The 21891-nt window shown below is 47.1% G+C and overlaps 1 protein-coding gene across 1 annotated transcript in view; it reads right to left on the bottom strand.

The window, feature by feature from the left end:
* The window catches only part of MAP1B (microtubule associated protein 1B), a 133741-nt gene that overhangs the window by 35401 nt on the left and 76449 nt on the right, over positions 1 to 21891 (bottom strand). Inside the window, exon 3 of the mRNA XM_068248227.1 lies at positions 868 to 950. Coding sequence (XP_068104328.1) covers positions 868 to 950 — 83 coding nt within the window. The remainder of the gene's footprint in view (positions 1 to 867; positions 951 to 21891) is intronic.

Genomic DNA, 21891 nt, shown 5'->3' with positions numbered 1-21891 from the left:
TCTGCTTGTCAGCTCCGAGCAGTTCCGTTTCAGCACGTGGCTGGCTGTAACTAATTGTAGCAACAGAGGAATGTAAACAAAAGATAATGTTATCTCCTCTTCAGATGCGGATCATAAGCTGAAGGAGCTTTCCACTGCAGAACAAAGTGTTGTGTTTAATTGTTTGAATGATGTTCTGAGCAGAGAAGAAATCCTGAATTTTAGATCACTTTAAGGAACTTCTGACAAAATACTTTGAGTGGTTTAGTTTATTTGATATCAGCTAATCAAGCAGCTTACAAACAAATAAAACCATCACACTAATTTTGCTGCAGGATTCTAATATAATAAGCAAACATTTTTTAAGCATGGACCCGAACATGACAAGTGCCCCTCTGTGCTAGTGAAAAAGGGGACATGTTGGCCACAGTGGGAGGAGTGGGAGCAATGAGGGAACAATAGGGAGCAAGGAATCTGGTGGGAAGCTGAGAGATAATGGCTACACAGGGACACATTGAATAATCTGGTGGGTAAAATTGGCACACTGGGTCACAAGGAGCAGTGAAGGGAGGGGATGTAATGGCTGCACAATGGATTCAAGCAAACATACAAGGAGTATAATGGCAGCACTGGGGCACAAGAAAGTAGTTGGGAGAGTATAATGGGCACACAGGGGCACGAGAAGTATTGAGTGGCCACTTTCTTACTGAACATACCCTTATCCATGCCTCAGTTTGACCACACCCCCACATTTCTTTGCAGTGCACACAGAGTACTACATGTTGCTCCCTGTGAGATCTTTGATTGCTCCCCTTCTTTAAAACAACATCTCCACCTCATGGTCCCTGGCCCTGCCTTATAACAATGCTTGAAACTATAACAACTTACTTCTGTACTGACGGCTTCATCCGTGGGGTTAATAAGGACTACAGTTTCTAAGACATCGCTTCTGTGGTGAAGGATTTTCTGACCTGTCAAGAACAAACACGATGGGTTAATCATGGAGTCCATTTTGAATATGATGAACAACACAATAAGATCAATATTAAACCTAATGACTGCATTCTGTGAACAACATTCAATTCCTATACACTTTACAGCTGCTCCAAGCTAGATCAAACCTGTAAATGTTTAAAACTGGGATTAACGGACGGGTTGTTAAAGGGAACCTGTCATAACAGAAAGAAAGGTTGCTTGTACGGGTAACTTTCTAAAAATGTTTGCTGCCTGTTCATGATTGTTTTCAGCCAACAGTCTAATATCTTTACAGAAATTCCCAGTCTTCTGCATCAAAACATGGCAACATTTTTCAGTTGATTGCTCTGTCCCAACAGCTTCCTCCTCCTCCCATCTCTACAGGGGAATGTATGCAGCTCAGACAAGCCAAACAGATATAACACGTCACAGGCTTCCAATCATGCTATCAGCTGAGGCTATCATTATCTCTATGACAGGGGTGCCCAAACTTTTTAGGCCAAGGGCCATATCACTGTTCTTGAGAGAGCAAGGGGGCCAAACTAGCGAAACGAAAAACAATTTTTGTTGATAGCCGTTAGGTACACTATGCCTGTGACATTTTGTCAAATAAAATATTTCCACAGGAAAGAACCCATATAAGGTGTGCAGTTAACATGTCCCTTTCAGTATGCAAGCATAGTGCTACTGGCACAGTGGCAGCTGCTAATCAGTGGCTGTTACTGGCACAGTGGCAGCTGCTAATTGGTGGCTGATAACCTACAGGTGAGCAAAGGGAGAGGCAGGGTGACGATACAAGGTGGCCCCTGTATGTGGCATGAGAGCTCCGGCCTGCAGGAATTAACTACTACTTCGGAGGCCACCAGAAAAGGCTTGGTGAGCTGGACTTTGGACATGCCTGCTGTAGGAGGATTAAATTAAATATCTGTTTTTGTAAAAACAAACAAACAAACAAACAAAAAAAACAAGAAAAAAAACCAACAATGTCGTGTAGGGCTACTCTAAACATTGTTTTCTTTTCTATTTTCTCTGTACTGCATTTCTGCAAAGGCTGGGGGCTCCTATTTTGCATAATACAATTCCATACAGCTGTGAGGACAATGGCCTGCCCTGGCCACACAGGGAAATAAGGAATTAAAAATAAAAACTGGGAGTGGATACCCCCACAAACAGTGGACTGCACATGGCTGCAAGGAAGCATAATTCAACATGTCTCAAAATCAAAGATTAGAAAAGTCATTTTAAAAAGATTAAATTACAGAAGAGTTGGAGTGTCAATGCAATATGCAATACAATGTTTTTCACTATAGGCTATGTTCACAATACTGTTTGCAGAGCGTGTGCCAAGAGCTAGGCGGCTGACTCCGCGTCCTACGCGGCGGTTTGCACGCGTCTGGTGGTGTGGTGGAACGCGGAAAAGCCGCCGCATGTCCTGACAGCAAAGCGGCTGTTTGCATGCAGCAGCATGTGCTTGGTGTGGCTGGGTCTGTTAGTGCACCTAGGCAGATGGAGAGCTATGCTCGCGCGGGTCTGAATTCAGGACCTTTATACCTGCAGAGGAAGTGTCAGCTGATCAGGAAGGTCAGCTGATTCCTGCAGGACTCATGATTGGCTGAATGGTTCGGGCGGGGCAGCAGAGTCCAGCAACTATATATTCTGCTGCTTATTCAGTTGCTGGTTGTCTGGCGTTGCGATCACATACGTGGGAGCACCCAGATCCGTAGTCAGATCTGCAAGTGTGCCGGGACCAGCTGGAGCTGTAATCCTACACTTAGCTAGTTTCTGTTGATAGCTAAAGTACTAGTTTGATTGTGATTATCTGTTTTGACCTTTTGCCTGCCTGACTATCCTCCTGAACTCTGATCTTGTACCTCGATATTTCTGATACTCTGTTGCCGAACCCCGGCTTGTCCTTAGACTCTGCTTCTGCCTACTGATCTTGTACCTCGATATTTCTGATACCCTGTTGCCGAACCCTGCCTGTACCTGACTCCGCCTTTGCCTCTTGATATTGTACTTTATCGGTCCGTGTGTGTACGACCTGGCTTGTCCGACCTCGAGAACCGACCTCACTGTTGGAGGCGGTTCCCCATTCTATCAGTGACACTTCCTCCAGAGTGTTACTTTTAGACAATCCTTCCTACTCGCAGCCTGACTCCTCCCGTCTTGGAGAGTCCAGGTCTTCGGAAGGAATCCGTGCAGTATACCTTACTGCGCTGAGGCTTAGTCCTCAAAGTGTTACTGTTACACCAAACACTACACTCTACTCAGGTGAACAGAGGTTAGCTGGTATATCGGATTATCGGTGATACTGCAGATCACTTATAATCTGGTATACATCTGTATTCCCAGTGATACTGCAGATCACCGGTAATCAGATCCTCTCTGTGCTTCACCGATCGTTACAGAACGCCAGACCAAAAAACAGATGGACGCACGCGCTGACCCTCTGACTGTGCTTGCCACTTCGGTGGATAGCATCCATCAAGCACTGGGCCAGCACAAAGCCTAAATTGATGCCCTATCAGGCTCTGTGCGAACCCTTCAGATGTCAGTTGATTCGGTGCGAACTTCTCCTAGTGATGACATACGTATGCCCGTACCTGATAAATTTTCCGGCCACAAGTCTGACTTTCGGAATTTTAAGAGTAGAGTGTTATCATATTTTGAGCTGAGACCCCGATCCTCGGGAACTGAGACCCAACGGGTCATATTTATTAAGACCTTACTAACTGGTGACTCCCAGACCTGGGCGTACAATTTGCCGGCCAGTGACTTAGCCCTTACCTCGGTAGAGGAATTCTTTAAAGCCATGGCAGTGATTTACGACGACCCTAACCTTGCTGTGACCTCTGAGCGGAAGCTTAAGCTTTTGCAGCAAGGCAGGGGTCCAGTCGAAGATTATGCGGCCGAATTTCGTAGTTGATCAGTTACGGCCAGGTTTGATACCTATGCCCTGTTAGACTACTTCCTGTCTGGGTTGTCGGATGAGGTCTCCGACCTAATGTTAAGCCAACCCGAGCCCAAGACAGTCGATGAGGCCATCTCGTCGGCCATTCGAATCGACCGTAGGCTACGCCATCAGAGACAAACTAGGGGCAGTCATCGTGTCAGGGTGACTTCCTACGCAGCACCTCCTGCTGCACCCCTAGTAACTCCATCTCCTGCTGTCTCATCGTCTCCGGTCTTGCCGCCACCTGAACCGATGCAGATCGGTCGGTCTAAGTTGATAAGTTGACCCAAGTGGAGAGAAGACGGAGAATGTCTGAGCAATTATGTCTATACTGTGGTGAAGGGGGGCATAGGGTACGAGACTGTCCCATTAAACCGGATAAAAATAAGCCGGGAAACGCTACCGCCTAGGAGTTGTAAGGGGTGACACCCTGGGCGCCCAACTCACACCCCTAAAAGAAAGACGTTTACTCCTTCCTTGTACGATTACGTGGGGGGACAAATCTGAAGCCACAGAGGCCTTTCTTGATTCAGGCTCCGCGGCTAACTTTATGAGTTCAGAGTTCGCAGAAAAGTTGGGCATTCCGCACCCCAGTAAGACCACCTATCCAGGTTACTGCTGTGGACGATTCCCCGCTGCAAAGGGACCGTCCGCTGTCTCAGACACCAGAGGTGGAAGTCACTATTGGGGTTCTGCATAACGAAAGTCTAAGTTTCTTTGTATTACACATGACCACCTCCACAATTGTTTTGGGTATGCCCTGGCTGCCGGGTCCGTTAAAAATGGCGCCAGTTATCGTAGTTAAAAAACGGCGCCCCATAGAGAACCATTATCACTAGTTATTTTTCGTTTTTTGACAGCTAAAAAATGGCGCCGGCTTTAAAAACGAAATTTATCGTTTTAAAACTTTTTTTTTGTCCTGCCTGAACGATATTTATCGTTTTAACCCCTGCTTTGCTGCCGTTTGGAAAATATCTGCCCGCCGGCTTTAATGTTTAATAGCGAAGCCCCCTTAAAAGCTAAAAACACCAAATTTGCAGGGAATGTTAAGAAGAAAATTGTGAACAAGAGGAAAAATTTTTTTTTCAAAAAGACCTTATAGTTTTTGAGAAAATCGATTTTGAATATTCTTCTTCTGACCATGGGAAAATTAAACGCCCGCCGACTTTAGCGGTTAATAGCAAAGCCCCTTTAAATGCCAGAAACACCAAATGTGTAGGGAATGTTAAGAAAAATAGTGGGAACACGAAGAAAAAAAAATTGTTCAAAAAGACCTTATAGTTTTTGAGAAAATCGAGTTTAAATCTTCAAAGGGAATGTATCTATTTAAATCGCGTACTGACATTTTTCCGTGGAAACTTTTTCCGCCGACTTTAGCAGTTAATAGCAAAGTCCCCTTAAATCCTAGCAACACCAAATTTGCAGGATATGTTAAAAAGATACTGGGAAACAATATTTTAAAAAAAAAATTGAAAAATTGTATTTATTTTTTTTTTAAATTAAATTTTTTGGGTTATGTTCAGAGTGTGGGAAAAGTTTTGAAAAAAATGACGTGGGGTCCCCCCTCCCGAGCCTCTGTAACCCCTTGTCTCCCATGCAGGCTGGGATAGCCAGAATGCGGAGCCCCGGCCGACTGGGGCTTCGCACCCTGAGCTATACCAGCCCGCATGGTCCATGGTATGGGGGGGCTTCGGGGGGGAGGGGCGGCCAAGCCTTCCCCTCCCCCCCGGAGCCCTTGTCCAATCCATGGACAAGGGGCTCTTCCCCACCTCCGGTGCCCCAGGAGGAGGTGGGGGCGACGACTCCCTGGGGGGGGTTCATGGTGGCATCTGGGAGTCCCCTTTAAGAAGGGGAACCCAGATGCCTGCCCCCCTCCCAGGAGAAATGAGTATAGGGGTGCAGGAGTACCCCTTACCCATTTCCATAAAGGGTTAAATGAAATAAAAACACAACAACGAGAAAAGTCCTTTAATGTTCTAAATTAACCAGAAATACTTACCTGTACCTTTAAGAAAAAAATCCCGCGTCAATTAGGTCCCACGACAGTATCCTCCATCTTGCGACCTTCAGTTACATCTTGATTGAAGATCTCCGCCGCCCCGACGCCACACACGCCGCCTCCGCCGAACTGCTCTCAGCTATACTAAGTATAGCTAAGAGCAAAAAGCATCTTTAAATTTTAGCTCCAATGGTCCCCATTGGTTCCTTAACAGACCAATGAGGATCAGGAGGATCCCCATTGGTCGATAAGGAACCAATGGGGAGCCTTGGAGCCAAAATTTAAAGATGCTTTTTGTTCTCAGCTATACTTAGTATAGCTGAGAGTTGCGTCTATGCATCTATATAGACGCATTAGCGCTGGCTGCAGCTGCCCTCCCTGCCTCCCCCCACCTGTCACCCTCACCCATGCTGGCACCCAATGCACCCATGGGTGCCAGCATGGGTGAGGGTGACAGGTGGGGGGAGGCAGGGAGGGCAGCTGCAGCCAGCGCTAATGCGTCTGTATAGACGCATAGACGCAACTCTCAGCTATACTTAGTATAGCTGAGAGCAGTGCGGCGGAGGCGGCGTGTGTGGCGTCGGGGAGGCGGAGATCTTCAATCAACATGTATCAGAAGATCGCAAGATAGAGGATACTGTCGTGGGACCTGATTGGCGTGGGATTTTTTCTTAAAGGTACAGGTAAGTATTTGTGGTTAATTTAGAACATTAAAGGACTTTTTTCGTTGTTGCGTTTTTATTTCATTTAACCCTTTGTGGAAATGGGTAAGGGGTGCTTTGTACCCCTATACTCATTTCTCCTGGGAGGGGGGTGGGCATCTGGGGGTCCCCTTCTTAAAGGGGACTCCCAGATGCCACCATGAACCCCCCCCCCAGGGAGTCGTCGCCCCCGCCTCCACCTGGGGCAAGGGAGGCGGGGAAGAGCCCCTTGTCCATGGATTGGACAAGGGGCTCCGGGGGGGAGGGGGAGGCTTGGCCGCCCCTCCCCCCCGGAGCCCCCCCATACCATGGACCATGCGGGCTGGTATAGCTCAGGGTGCGAAGCCCCAGTCGGCCGGGGCTCCGCATTCTGGCTATCCCAGCCTGCATGGGGGACAAGGGGTTACAGAGGCTCGGGAGGGGGGACCCCACGTCATTTTTTTTTTTAAATTTGCTATCAATTTTTTTTTTAAATCTTCTGAGTGTGGGAAATAAATTAAAAAAAAAAACGACGTGGGGTCCCCCCTCCCGAGCCTCTGTAACCCCTTGTCTCCCATGCAGGCTGGGATAGCCAGAATGCGGAGCACCGGCCGCGTGGGGCTCCGCACCCTGACTATACCAGCCCGCATGGTCCATGGATTGGGGGGTCTCGGAAGGGGAGGGGCAGCCAAGCTTTCCCCTCCCCCTCCGAGCCCTTGTCCAATCCAAGGACAAGGGGCTCTTCTCCACCTCCGATGGGCGGTGGAGGTGGAGGCCGCGATTTCCTGGGGGGGAGGTTCATGGTGGAATCTGGGAGTCCCCTTTAAAAAGGGGTCCCCAGATGCCCACCCCCCCTCCCAGGAGAAATGAGTATAGAGGTACTTGTACCCCTTACCCATTTCCTTTAAGAGTTAAAAGTAAATAAACACACAGACACTTTGAAAAAGTATTTTAATTGAACAAAAAACATAACCACGAAAAAAGTCCTTTAATATTCTTAATTAACCATTAATACTTACCTGTCCCTTTAAATAAATGATCCCTCGCAATATCCTCGGAAATGTTCTATCAGTTACAATGTAACAAAGTTATTACAATGTAACAACTTTGTTACATTGTAACTACGCCGCACCCGACGTCACTCGCCGCCACCGCCGCGTCTGCGCTGACCCGACAGAGCTCTGAGCAATATAGCTCAGAGCTCTCTAAGCATCTTTGTATTTGGGCTCCAAGGAGCCCCATTGGTCCTTAGCAGACCAATGGGGTTCCTTTAAATCAGAAGGAACCCCATTGGTCTGCTAAGGACCAATGGGGCTCCTTGGAGCCCAAATACAAAGATGCTTACAGAGCTCTGAGCTATATAGCTCAGAGCTCTGTCGGGTGCGTGCGGGACGCTAAGTCCCCGCCGCCTCCCGCTGTCCTCCCCGCCTCTTCCACATGTCACCCACATGTCACCCACATGTGGGTGACATGTGGGTGACAGATGTGGGCGGGGTGGACAGCGGGAGAGGGCGGGGACTTAGCGTCCCGCACGGACCCGACAGAGCTCTGAGCTATATAGCTCAGAGCTCTGTAAGCATCTTTGTATTTGGGCTCCAAGGAGCCCCATTGGTCCTTAGCAGACCAATGGGGTTCCTTCTGATTTAAAGGAACCCCATTGGTCTGCTAAGGACCAATGGGGCTCCTTGGAGCCCAAATACAAAGATGCTTACAGAGCTCTGAGCTATATAGCTCAGAGCTCTGTCGGGTCAGCGCAGACGCGGCGGTGGCGGCGAGTGACGTCGGGTGCGGCGTAGTTACAATGTAACAAAGTTGTTACATTGTAATAACTTTGTTACATTGTAACTGATAGAACATTTCCGAGGATATTGCGAGGGATCATTTATTTAAAGGGACAGGTAAGTATTAATGGTTAATTAAGAATATTAAAGGACTTTTTTCGTGGTTATGTTTTTTGTTCAATTAAAATACTTTTTCAAAGTGTCTGTGTGTTTATTTACTTTTAACTCTTAAAGGAAATGGGTAAGGGGTACAAGTACCTCTATACTCATTTCTCCTGGGAGGGGGGGTGGGCATCTGGGGGACCCCTTTTTAAAGGGGACTCCCAGATTCCACCATGAACCTCCCCCCCAGGAAATCGCGGCCTCCACCTCCACCGCCCATCGGAGGTGGAGAAGAGCCCTTTGTCCTTGGATTGGACAAGGGCTCGGAGGGGGAGGGGAAAGCTTGGCTGCCCCTCCCCTTCCGAGACCCCCCAATCCATGGACCATGCGGGCTGGTATAGTCAGGGTGCGGAGCCCCACGCGGCCGGTGCTCCGCATTCTGGCTATCCCAGCCTGCATGGGGGACAAGGGGTTAAAGAGGTCTGGGAGGGGGGACCCCACGTCGTTTTTTTTTTATATTTCCCACACTCAGAACGAAGTAAGTAAAACTCTTCCCACTTGGGGGAATCTATGAAAATAATACACTATTGTTACCTGTGCAAAAAAAACTGACATTTTCCGCATTTAAAAGACATTTTCGCCCTTGAAACTTAAAAATCGATTTTCTCAAAAACTATAAGGTCTTTTTGAAAAAAAATTTTTTCCTCTTATTCCCACTGATCCCCTTAATATACCCTGGGAATTTGGTGTTCCTAAACTTTAAGCAGGCTTTGCTATTAACCGTTAAAGTCGGCGGGTTTTTAAATGTTTACATTTTTCCTTTGAAACTTTAACATCGATTTTCTCAAAAACTATAAGGTCTTTTTGAAAAAAAAATTTTTCCTCTTGTTCACAATTTTCTTCTTAACATTCCCTGCAAATTTGGTGTTTTTAGCTTTTAAGGGGGCTTTGCTATTAAACATTAAAGCCGGCGGGCAGATATTTTCAAAACGGCAGCAAAGCAGGGGTTAAAACGATAAATACCGTTCAGGCAGGACAAAAAAAAAAAAAAAAAAAAAAAACAGTTTTAAAACGATAAATTTCGTTCTGCACTATTTTAACCTTTGAAACGATAAATATCGTTTTAAACATATATCGGGCAGAAGGTGGCGCCATTTTTTGGCCGGCGCCATTTTTCACTAGACGCCTGGCTGCAGCTCCATTCGCCACAGATTAATTGGGCTGCTGGACAATTAACTAGTTGGTCAGACTTCTGTTCCCAACAGTGTCTAGGGAAGGTGACTTTAGGTCAGACCAAGTTTCATGTGGAAGGTGTTCCCGAGCAATACTCCGAGTTCTCGGATGTATTCTGTCCCAAGGCTGCTGACAAGTTACCTCCTCATCGCCCTTTCTATCTCCGTGCCGGTTGTATGCCCCCTAGGGGTCACCTGTATAATTTGTCTGGACCAGAGAAAATAGCGATGCAGGAGTACATTCGTGACAATTTAGCCAAAGGGTTCATTCGCCCCTCCTGGTCGCCTGCAGGGGCCGGTTTCTTTTTTGCTAAGAAGAAAGACGGAGGGCTTCGACCTTGCATCGACTACCGTGGCCTGAATAAAATCACGGTGAAGAATCGATATCCGTTACCATTGATAGACGATTTATTTACGCAGGTCACGAACGCCAAGATCTTTTCAAAATTAGATCTGAGGGGTGCATACAACCTGATCCGCATTAGAAAGGGCGATGAATGGAAGACGGCCTTCAACACTCCCGACGGGCATTACGAGTACTTAGTGATGCCCTTCGGGTTGTGCAATGCGCCAGCCGTCTTCCAAGAATTAATCAACGAGGTATTCAGGGAGGTGTTGGGTAATTTGTGCTCGTATACCTTGGCGATATACTGATCTATTCCAACAACCTCTCCGAGCACAGGGTCCACGTTAAATTCGTGTTGGACAAATTGAGGCAAAATATGCTGTATGCCAAGGTGGAGAAATGTATTTTCGAGGTGACCACTGTCACATTTCTAGGGTATGTGATTTCCACCTCAGGCTTGTCAATGGATCCTGCCAAGGTCACAGCTGTCCTGGAATGGCCACAGCCAGTGGGGTTGAAGCCCCTGCAGAGATTTTTAGGTTTTGCGAACTACTATAGGAGGTTCATAAAGGGGTACTCCACGATAATTGCCCCTCTCACCAGTCTCACAAAAAAGGGGGCAGATACCACCCACTGGTCTCCTGAGGCTGTGGCAGCCTTTTCGCACTTGAAAAAACTGTTTTGCTCAGCGCCTATTTTAAGACATGTAGACACGTCCTTTCCCTTTATTGTGGAGGTTGACGCTTCGGAGGTTGGGGTAGGGGCGGTGCTGTCTCAGCGGTCAGGGTTACAAGGCAGATTGCATCCATGCGCTTATTTTTCCCGTAGGTTTTTTCCGGCAGAGAAAAACTACGACATAGGCCCCCGGGAACTTCTGGCCATTAAATTGGCATTTGAAGAATGGCGCCACTGGTTGGAGGGGGTAGAGCACACGATCACGGTTTATACTGATCACAAAAATTTGGAATACATCGAGGGGGCTAAGAGACTAAGTCCCCGACAGGCCCGATGGTCGTTATTTTTTACGAGATTCAGATTTATTATCACGTACACTCCAGGCAGCAAAAACATCAAGGCAGATGCCCTGTCCAGATGTTTCGAATTAGAGACAGCACAGCCCCCCGCTCCTGAGTCCATCATCCCGCAAAGGCTGGTATTAGCAGCCACAGAGACCTGGGAGGATTGGACAAAAGCTTTGGGTCCCTTTCAGCAGGATGTCCCTGAGGGAAAACCAGAGGGGGTTTTGTTTATCCCACTACCTTTTCGTCTACAGGTCCTACAAATGTTTCACGCCCATAAGAATGCTGGTCACCCTGGTGCTGCCAGAATGCAGGATCTGATCGCCAGGTGTGCTTGGTGGCCTTCTATGGCAACAGACTGCAAGGAGTATGTCAGGGAGTGTGCGGTATGTGCCAAGAGTAAACCCTCCCGGCAGGCACCTGTCGGTACCTTGCAGCCTTTGCCCGCCCCGAGTGAACCATGGACCCACTTGTCCATGGATTTTGTGGGTGAACTCCCCAGGTCTGAAGGCATGTCGGTCATTTGGGTGGTAGTCGACCGCTTCAGCAAAATGGCCCATTTCGTGCCCTTGAAAGGACTCCCCTCGGCCCAGGAATTGGCTGACCTATTTATCGTCCACATTTTCCGGCTGCACGGCATTCCGGAAAACATTGTGTCCGATGGGGGAGTCCAATTCATCTCTAAATTCTGGAGGGCATTTTGCCACCAAATGGGCATGAAGCCGTCTTTCTCGTCAGGCTACCACCCACAGACCAATGGGCAGACCGAACGAATTAATCAGTCTTTAGAACAGTTCTTAAGATGTTACGTTGCGGAGACACAGAATGATTGGGTAAAGTTTCTGGCTTTTGCAGAATTCGCACAGAATAATTTGAAGAGTTCTTCTTCTGTTTTTTCTCCATTCCAGATTGTGACAGGGAGGTCGCCCAAGTTCTCCCCGCTGCCAGTTGCCTCTTCTCCGTTTCCCGCACTGGAGGATTGGCAGAAGTCACTCAGGGGCAATTGGGGAATTGTTAGAGAGAATTTGCAGAAAGCGTTCCAAAGTCAAAAGGGTCAAGCGGACAAGAGACGTTCCATGGAATGGAAGTTTCAGCCAGGGGATTTAGTCTGGGTGTCCACACGTCACTTGACCCTGAAGCAGCCATCTGCTAAACTGGGCCCCAGGTTTGTGGGTCCATTTTCTGTGACCAAGAAGATCAACAACGTCACTTATGCCATTGATCTTCCTGCCAGCATGCGGGGCGTAAGGTCGTTTCACGTGTCCCTACTCAAACCTGCGGTTCATGTGGGTCCTACTCCTCCTGTGATGGTGGAGGACCAACCCGAGTATGAGGTAGAGAAAATCTTAGATTCGCGCATTGTACAGAACTCAGTACAATATCTGGTGCATTGGAAAGGGTATGGCATTGAGGAGAGACAATGGGTACCTGGGAACCGCATGCATGCGGACGAATTAAGGAAAGAGTTTCACGCTTTACATCCCGAGAAACCTGGTAGGAGTTGTCCGGAGTCCACTCCATCGGTACTGTGAGGAAACGCGGAAAAGCCGCCGCGTGTGCCAAGAGCTAGGCGGCTGACTCCGCGTCCTACGCGGCGGTTTGCATGCGTCTGGTGGTGTGGTGGAACACGGAAAAGCCGCCGCATGTCCTGACAGCAAAGCGGCTGTTTGCATGCAGCAGCATGTGCTTGGTGTGGCTGGGTCTGTTAGTGCACCTAGGCAGATGGAGAGCTATGCTCGCGCGGGCCTGAATTCAGGACCTTTATACCTGCAGAGGAAGTGTCAGCTGATCAGGAAGGTCAGCTGATTCCTGCAGGACTCATGATTGGCTGAATGGTTCGGGCGGGGCAGCAGAGTCCAGCAACTATATATTCTGCTGCTTATTCAGTTGCTGGTTGTCTGGCGTTGCGATCACATAAGTGGGAGCACCCAGATCCGTAGTCAGATCCGCAAGTGTGCCGGGACCAGCTGGAGCTGTAATCCTACACTTAGCTAGTTTCTGTTGATAGCTTAAAGTACTAGTTTGATTGTGATTATCTGTTTTGACCTTTTGCCTGCCTGACTATCCTCCTGAACTCTGATCTTGTACCACGATATTTCTGATACTCTGTTGCCGAACCCCGGCTCGTCCTTAGACTCTGCTTCTGCCTACTGATCTTGTACCTCGATATTTCTGATACCCTGTTGCCGAACCCTGCCTGTACCTGACTCCGCCTTTGCCTCTTGATATTGTACTTTATCGGTCCGTGTGTGTACGACCTGGCTTGTCCGACCTCGAGAACCGACCTCACTGTTGGAGGCGGTTCCCCGTTCTATCAGTGACACTTCCTCCAGAGTGTTACTTTTAGACAATCCTTCCTACTCGCAGCCTGACTCCTCCCGTCTTGGAGAGTCCAGGTCTTCGGAAGGAATCCGTGCAGTATACCTTACTGTGCTGAGGCTTAGTCCTCAAAGTGTTACTGTTACACCAAACACTACACTCTACTCAGGTGAACAGAAGTTAGCTAGTATATCGGATTATCAGTGATACTGCAGATCACTTATAATCTGGTATACATCTGTATTCCCAGTGATACTGCAGATCACCGGTAATCAGATCCTCTCTGTGCTTCACCGATCGTTACAACTGCACTTACAGATTGTGCACTACAGTGCAGGAGTGTGACAAGCACTTTACAAATGTCTACACCCATCAGTGGCACAACAAGCACCAACGCCTCATGCACAGTTGTTGTTGGCTAACTCCTCCAATACAAGTCTATTACAATGCTTCATGGTGTTTGTGGTGAGCACACGATCATTTGACACAGAAGGTAGTACTGTTGTACACTGAGTGTCCAAAAAATTAGAGACACCCCTTATTAGAAAGTGAACCAGACAATGGTGACGTAGAGTGACATAACAATGCAGAGTTGGTTATATAAGAAACGCTCAGCTTCAGACAACGTAGTTATCACACAAGTTAATGTCAAAATGGGTCAGACAAAAGATTTAAAGGGACTCCGAGCAGTGCAGAAACTATGGAAAGATGCATACCATTTTGAAGCTCTCTTTCTCCTCTTTCCAACAATATATAAACCGCCGCCCTACGCCTTTTAGTTTTCGCTATTTTCGCGATCGGTTTATGTGTCATTGGAAAGAGGAGAAATAGAGCTTCAAAATGGTATGCATCTATCCATAGTTTCTGTACTGCTCGGAGTCCCTTTAAGTGAGTATGAACAAGAGATGATCGTCGGTGCAAGAAGAGCTGGTGCTGGCATCTCTGAAATTACGACTTTTTTAGGATTTTCTAGCCCAACAGTCTCTCGGGTGTTTATAGGGTGGCAGTTAAGAAAAAAAAAAAAACTTCAAGCAATAAGGACTATTCTAGTCGAAAAAGGCTGGTGAACGGGGGAGGTGAAAGGCGAGTAGCACGAATAGTCCTCAGCAACAGAAGGACAACAACACAACAAATTGCAGCTGAATTCAATGCAGGTGCATCACAAAGCATATCCCTGTGCACAACAAGACGGACTTATCAAAGGATGGGCTTTAGCAGTAGGAGACCATCAAGAGTGACTTTGGTATCACAGAAAAAAAGGAAAATATGCCTGTTGTGTGGGCCCTTGTCACCATGCTCGATCGGTCTCAAATTGGTTTGAGGAACATCAATCAAAGTTTAACCTGCTTCCATGGCCAGCTCAGTCCCCTGACCTCAATCCTATCAAGCATTTGTGGGACAAAGTTAAAAGAACACTTTAAAGCTTGGAAACGCCTACAACCAATCTGACCCAACATAAAGATGCCATTATGTCAGCATGGGCCAACATTCCTCAGACACAGTATTAACATCTTGTGGAGTCCATGCCAAGAAGAATATCGGCTGTGATCAGAGCTAAAGGTGGACCAACTCATTATTAGAAGGTATCTCTATTTTTTTGCCCACTCAGTATACCTATTTTTTAACGTGCGCAAGAATGATGCCTAAAGGCACAACTATGGACCAAAATCTGTACAATTTACCAAGTTTCATCAGTCAAACTCTTACTAGTTAGTGTTTCAGTTATGTTATAATGAGAAGAATGTAGCAGGAGAAGAGAAACTGTTCATATATGTAACATAAAAGGAATAAATAATGTTCTCCCCACAGCAACAGCTGCCGGAATATTCTCACAGCATTGGGGGGGGGGGGGGGGGGGGGAGGTGACCAGAGTATCATGACATAAACTCTCCCTGTGTCCATCCAGTACCAAAATATAACTTCTGGGTGGCCTCATCCCTGAGATGTTCCACTTGTTTCTCATAAACACGAGATTGCATGGTTAGATAACGATAGTAAAACATAAGAGAATGATTTACTTTACAGGAACTCACAGCATGATCTGCTAAGATACTGTTGTAAGACGTATGTATGTATGTATGTATGTGTTATGGAAATATAAGCTTTTTTACATCTTCTTTACAATAATAAAAGACATAAGAAGGCATAGCTTCCCTTGTTACAGAGCACATGGGTGGTGGTGATGATGAATGAATCCCCTGTAGACATGAATACTGTGCAGCAAGATAAGCTGTTATTGAGGGCAGAATTTCTGTGGTAAGCCTATTCTCTCTCTGCTCTTCACAATCTCACAATCTACATCAGGTCTGCAATGACTGCAAGCTGTGGGAAGGATGCGGATACAGAGCAGGATTACAGGACAGCAATCACTGCAAACTGTGAGAAGGATGCAGATACAGAGCAGGATTACAGGACAGTGATCATCACTGCAAGCTGTGGGAAGGATGCAGATACAGAGCAGCACAACAGGATAGCAATGACTGCAAGCTGTAGGAAGGATGCAGATACAGAGCAGGATAACAGGGCAGCAATCACTGCAAACTGTGAGAAGGATGCAGATACAGAGCAGGATTACAGGAGAGCAATCACTGCTAGCTGAGGGAAGGATGCAGATACAGAGCAGGATTACAGGGCAGCAATCACTGCAAGCTGTGGGAAGGATGCAGATACAGAGCAGGATTACAGGACAGCGATCACTGCAAGCTGTGGGAAGGATGCAGATACAGAGCAGGATTACAGGGCAGCGATCACTGCTGGCTGAGGGAAGGATGCAGATATAGAGCAGGATTACAGGGCAGCAATCACTGCAAGCTGTGGGAAGGATGCAGATACAGAGCAGGATTACAGGACAGCGATCACTGCAAGCTGTGGGAAGGATGCAGATACAGAGCAGGATTACAGGACAGCAATCACTGCAAGCTGTGGGAAGGATGCAGATACAGAGCAGGATTACAGGACAGCGATCACTGCAAACTGTGGGAAGGATGCAGATACAGAGCAGGATTACAGGACAGCGATCACTACAAACTGTGAGAAGGATGCAGATACAGAGCAGGATTACAGGGCAGCGATCACTGCAAGCTGTGGGAAGCATGCAGATACAGAGCAGGATTACAGGACAGCAATCACAGCAAGCTGTGAGAAGGATGCAGATACAGAGAAGGATTACAGGGCAGCGATCACTGCAAGCTGTAGGAAGGATGCAGATACAGAGCAGGATAACAGGACAGCAATGACTGCAAGCTGTGAGAAGGATGCAGATACAGAGCAGGATTACAGGACAGCGATCACTGCAAGCTGTGGGAAGGATGCAGATACAGAGCAGGATTACAGGACAGCAATCACTGCAAGCTGTGGGAAGGATGCAGATACAGAGCAGGATTACAGGACAGCGATCACTGCAAACTGTGGGAAGGATGCAGATACAGAGCAGGATTACAGGACAGCGATCACTGCAAACTGTGAGAAGGATGCAGATACAGAGCAGGATTACAGGGCAGCGATCACTGCAAGCTGTGGGAAGCATGCAGATACAGAGCAGGATTACAGGACAGCAATGACTGCAAGCTGTGAGAAGGATGCAGATACAGAGAAGGATTACAGGGCAGCGATCACTGCAAGCTGTAGGAAGGATGCAGATACAGAGCAGGATAACAGGACAGCAATGACTGCAAGCTGTGAGAAGGATGCAGATACAGAGCAGGATTACAGGGCAGCGATCACTGCAAACTGTGGGAAGGATGCAGATACAGAGCAGGATTACAAGACAGCGATCACTGCAAGCTGTGGGAAGGATGCAGATACAGAGCAGGATTACAGGACAGCGATCACTGCAAACTGTGAGAAGGATGCGGATACAGAGCAGGATTACAGGACAGCGATCACTGCAAACTGTGAGAAGGATGCAGATACAGAGCAGGATTACAGGGCAGTGATCACTGCAAGCTGTGGGAAGCATGCAGATACAGAGCAGGATTACAGGACAGCAATGACTGCAAGCTGTGAGAAGGATGCAGATACAGAGAAGGATTACAGGGCAGCGATCACTGCAAGCTGTAGGAAGGATGCAGATACAGAGCAGGATTACAGGGCAGGGATCACTGCAAACTGTGGGAAGGATGCAGATACAGAGCAGGATTACAAGACAGCGATCACTGCAAGCTGTGGGAAGGATGCAGATACAGAGCAGGATTACAGGACAGCGATCACTGCAAACTGTGGAAAGGATGCAGATACAGAGAAAAATTACAGGGCAGCAATCACTGCAAGCTGTGGGAAGGATGCAGATACAGAGCAGGATTACAGGGCAGCAATCACTGCAAGCTGTGCGAAGGATGCAGATACAGAGCAGGATTACAGGACAGCAATGACTGTAAGATGTAGGAAGGATGCAGATACAGAGCAGGATTACAGGGCAGCAACCACTGCAAACTGTGAGACGGATGCAGATACAGAGCAGGATTACAGGACAGCGATCACTGCAAGCTGTGGGAAGGATGCTGATACAGAGCAGGATTACAGGACAGCGATCACTGCAAGCTGTAGGAAGGATGCAGATACAGAGCAGGATTACAGGGCAGCGATCACTGCAAGATGTGGGAAGGATGCAGATACAGAGCAGGATTACAGGGCAGCAATCACTGCAAGCTGTGGGAAGGATGCAGATACAGAGCAGGATTACAGGACAGAAATCACTGCAAGCTGTGGGAAGGATGCAGATACAGAGCAGGATTACAGGACAGCGATCACTGCAAACTGTGAGAAGGATGCAGATACAGAGCAGGATTACAGGACAGCGATCACTGCAAGCTGTGGGAAGGATGCAGATACAGAGCAGGATTGTACACTCTGTAGTCAGGAGGAGCTCCACACCAAAATGAAGATGAGTGTGCCTCGACCTTCACCTCTGCGTCCACCGAGGTGCTCAAAGCAGAGGTCGGCACCACTCCAAGCATCAAGAAAAGCTCTTTTATTGCATCACCATTGTGGCTTAACAATGACAAACGTTGTTTCGGGCGTTGCCCTTTTTCAAATTGCAGCAGCCAATTTGCTGCAATTTGAAAAAGGGCAACGCCCGAAACAACGTTTGTCATTGTTAAGCCACAATGGTGATGCAATAAAAGAGTTTTTCTTGATGCTTGGAGTGGTGCCGACCTCTTTACTACTTGGATACAGAGCAGGATTACAGGACAGCAATGATTGCAAGCTGTAGGAAGGATGCAGATACAGAGCAGGATTGCAGGACAGCGATGACTGCAAGCTGTGGGAAGGATGCAGATACAGAGCAGGATTACAGGACAGCGATCACTGCAAGCTGTGGGAAGGATGCAGATACAGAGCAGGATTACAGGACAGCGATCACTGCAAGCTGTGGGAAGAATGCAGATACAGAGCAGGATTACAGGACAGCAATGACTGCAAACTGTGGGAAGGATGCAGATACAGATTAGGATTACAGGGCAGCAATCACTGCAAGCTGTGGGAAGGATGCAGATACAGAGCAGGATTACAGGTCAGAAATCACTGCAAACTGTGGGAAGGATGCAGATACAGAGCAGGATTACAGGACAGAAATCACTGAAAACTGTGAGAAGGATGCAGATACAGAGCAGGATTACAGGACAGCGATCACTGCAAGCTGTGGGAAGGATGCAGATACAGAGCAGGATTACAGGACAGCAATGACTGTAAACTGTGAGAAGGATGCAGATACAGAGCAGGGGGCGTAGTTAACACAATGGTTAAGGTTAGGCACCGGGGGAAGGGGTGGTAGTTAAGCACCTGGGGGTCTTAGGGTTAGGCATCCGTAGAGGGAGGGTTCTGTGTAAGAGTAAGGCTAGGTTAGATCATAGTAAAATACTGGTAAAGAGTATTGATATTTGACTATAGGAATTAAGTAGTAGAAAATCTGTAGTTTAACTGATATTCTACTACCAGCAGTCTCCGGCGCGATTGTTATTGTGCACCATTTTTTATAGGTATGCAAATGTGGCAAACAAGTCTCTAATCTAAATCTGATCAGAGAGGGATCTATTCCCACTATACACTGCACACAGATTTTCATTAGGTATCGCATGACAACACAAAGAGTAGAATTGCAGTAACTAACTCCTGCTATAACCCCAATACAGGAAGTGGTACGTAAAGGGAAACTTAAGTGGAGGAGACCAATTTTAATTACCTGGGGCTTCTACCAGCCCCCCTGCAGTTGACCTGTGCTCGCATCGGTACTAAACGAGCCTCGGGTTCCCCGACGCAGCGTAGTTTCATTTTCGACGACTGGCTCTTTCACCGGCCGCTGTGCGTTCTCGTTCACGCTCCCGTGGGCAAGTATGTCCTGCGAGGCTTGTTTGGTATCGGCACAGGGAACAGGTCAACTGCGGGGGGCAGTAGAAGCCCCAGGTAAGTAATACTGGTCCCCAAATGGCTGAAGTTTCCCTTTAACACAGCCCATTTCATTTTCTGTTGAAAAAAAGAAAAAAAGACAACAAGATTTTTAGAGCCTATATCATTATTTTATAATTTGGGGAGAGGGGGTTGGGGAGGGAGGGGGTCATATGATATAGTGTTTTCCAGTCACCTATTTTCAAAGAGAGGTAAAGGCATGTTTGGCTCAGTCTGCTTACATAACAGCATTGGCTGCACACACTGCTGGCAGCTCTCCAAGGTACTGATCCATGACTGAACTACACCAGCCTTCCTCAGCATTATCCCAGCATGCACCGCTTTGTGGGAGATTGCCAAGTAGCCCCATGTTGGGGAGAACATTTCAACACATACATTTAGTAGGAGTTCATTATAATTGTTTATAAATGCTTTTCATACACTTGTTTTCTGTTTCTAATTACCTAAAAACAATTTTTTCCTATACAGTATAAAAGGCAGTAGGACTCTAATGAGGATGTGGGGGTTGCTGTGATCATTGTGATTGCAGAGGCCTGTAATGGGAAAAACACAGAAATCACTCTGGGCTATAGGTAACCAGGGGGCATCCAGGGCACCGATTTCTGGAAAGGCCACAAAGGCCGGGCCTTGGGCAGAAGCAGCTCAACCGGCACCTGGAAATGAAATAGGGGTTGCTGCATATTTCTCCCCATTTGCTGCCTATAAGAGAAGGCTGCACATGGGGAGAAACAGATGAAAGAGGGAAGCTGCCTAAAGGAGCTGTACAAGGAAGAGAAAGGCTGCAACACATGATTGTTACACATGGAAGAGGGGGCTGCACATGGAATGGAAGGGGGCTGCTGCACTTGGAAGGGGAGCTTCAACATGCTCGGCCTTGGGGCAGAAAAAGTATAAATCTTGCCTTGTCTGTAGGTTTGGCTGTAGGACTCTGTATGGAGGTCTACACATCTATAATGGAAAATACTACCCCCCCCCCCCTCCCAGGGAGGAAGCACTAGGGAGCTGTATCTGTGAGGAAGGGGGCACTATAGGTACACTTTAAAAAAGGAACTTTAACCCAGCATTGAACTTCATCCCAATCAGTAGCTGATACCCCCTCTTTCCCACAAGAAATCTTTACCTTTCCTCAAATAGATCATCAGGGGGCTCTGTATGGCTGATAAAGTAGTGAAACCACCCCCACAGTGTGATGTTAGGACTATGGTCCTGACAGTTTACTTTGTAACCTTGTTGCATTGTGGGAAATAACGGCTGTTTCCAACTGCCAAGCAAGCAATATCTCCCTCTGCGGAATGGCTGTTTTCTGAGAGTTCTATGCACAGAGATCACCTGGCAGGACTAAATATGTGAATTAGGGGGAGGAAAGAGTTTACAAAAGATTGGGCAAACACTGACTAAATAATCTATGAATGAACATTGTAAAAAATAAGCAATTTTATTCATTACGTTATTTGTGCTACAGTTCCTCTTTAAAGAAAACCTGTACTGAAAATAAAATTCAAAATAGGCATACACAAGTCATACATACCTTCCATGTAGTCTACTCCTCAGTGTCTTTCTCCTGTCCCGCGTCCTATTTGTTCACTATGATCAAGGGAATTTTCCGTCCTCCATTTTGAAAATGGCCATTACCCATAACAGCTTTCTGGTCAGCACACAGTTAAACTGTAACATCGCCCACTTGAGCCATAGGGAAATATGAACATTACCTGGTACATCAGTTTTCCTCTCAGCTATAACTGACAGCAACTGATATTTTACTGACAGCAACTGATATATTTCAGATCTGACAAAATATTGTCAGAACTGGATGGGATTATTGTCAGAAGAAAATGGTGAGCTTCTGAGAGGAACTGATGGCGAGGTAACTATGTAATTTTCATTTGAAGTTACCTCATGTGTTTATTTTAAATATTTTTACTCAGTACAGGTTCTCTTTAAGGTAAAAAAGACATGAGATAATTCAAGCATTTGGTGAATCTCCCCATGTCTATTCATCATTAGCTTTATTCCAAACTATTTCCAGACTGCTGCTGCTTGCATGAGCCATCATGTGGAGAAACTGTACTGGACCTCCACCAACTGTCATATTCATTATAGC

This window comes from Hyperolius riggenbachi, chromosome 1 (genome assembly GCF_040937935.1).
Source record: "Hyperolius riggenbachi isolate aHypRig1 chromosome 1, aHypRig1.pri, whole genome shotgun sequence".
NCBI classification, from domain to species: domain Eukaryota; kingdom Metazoa; phylum Chordata; class Amphibia; order Anura; family Hyperoliidae; genus Hyperolius; species Hyperolius riggenbachi.
This window is presented reverse-complemented; position numbering and strand designations above follow the sequence as displayed.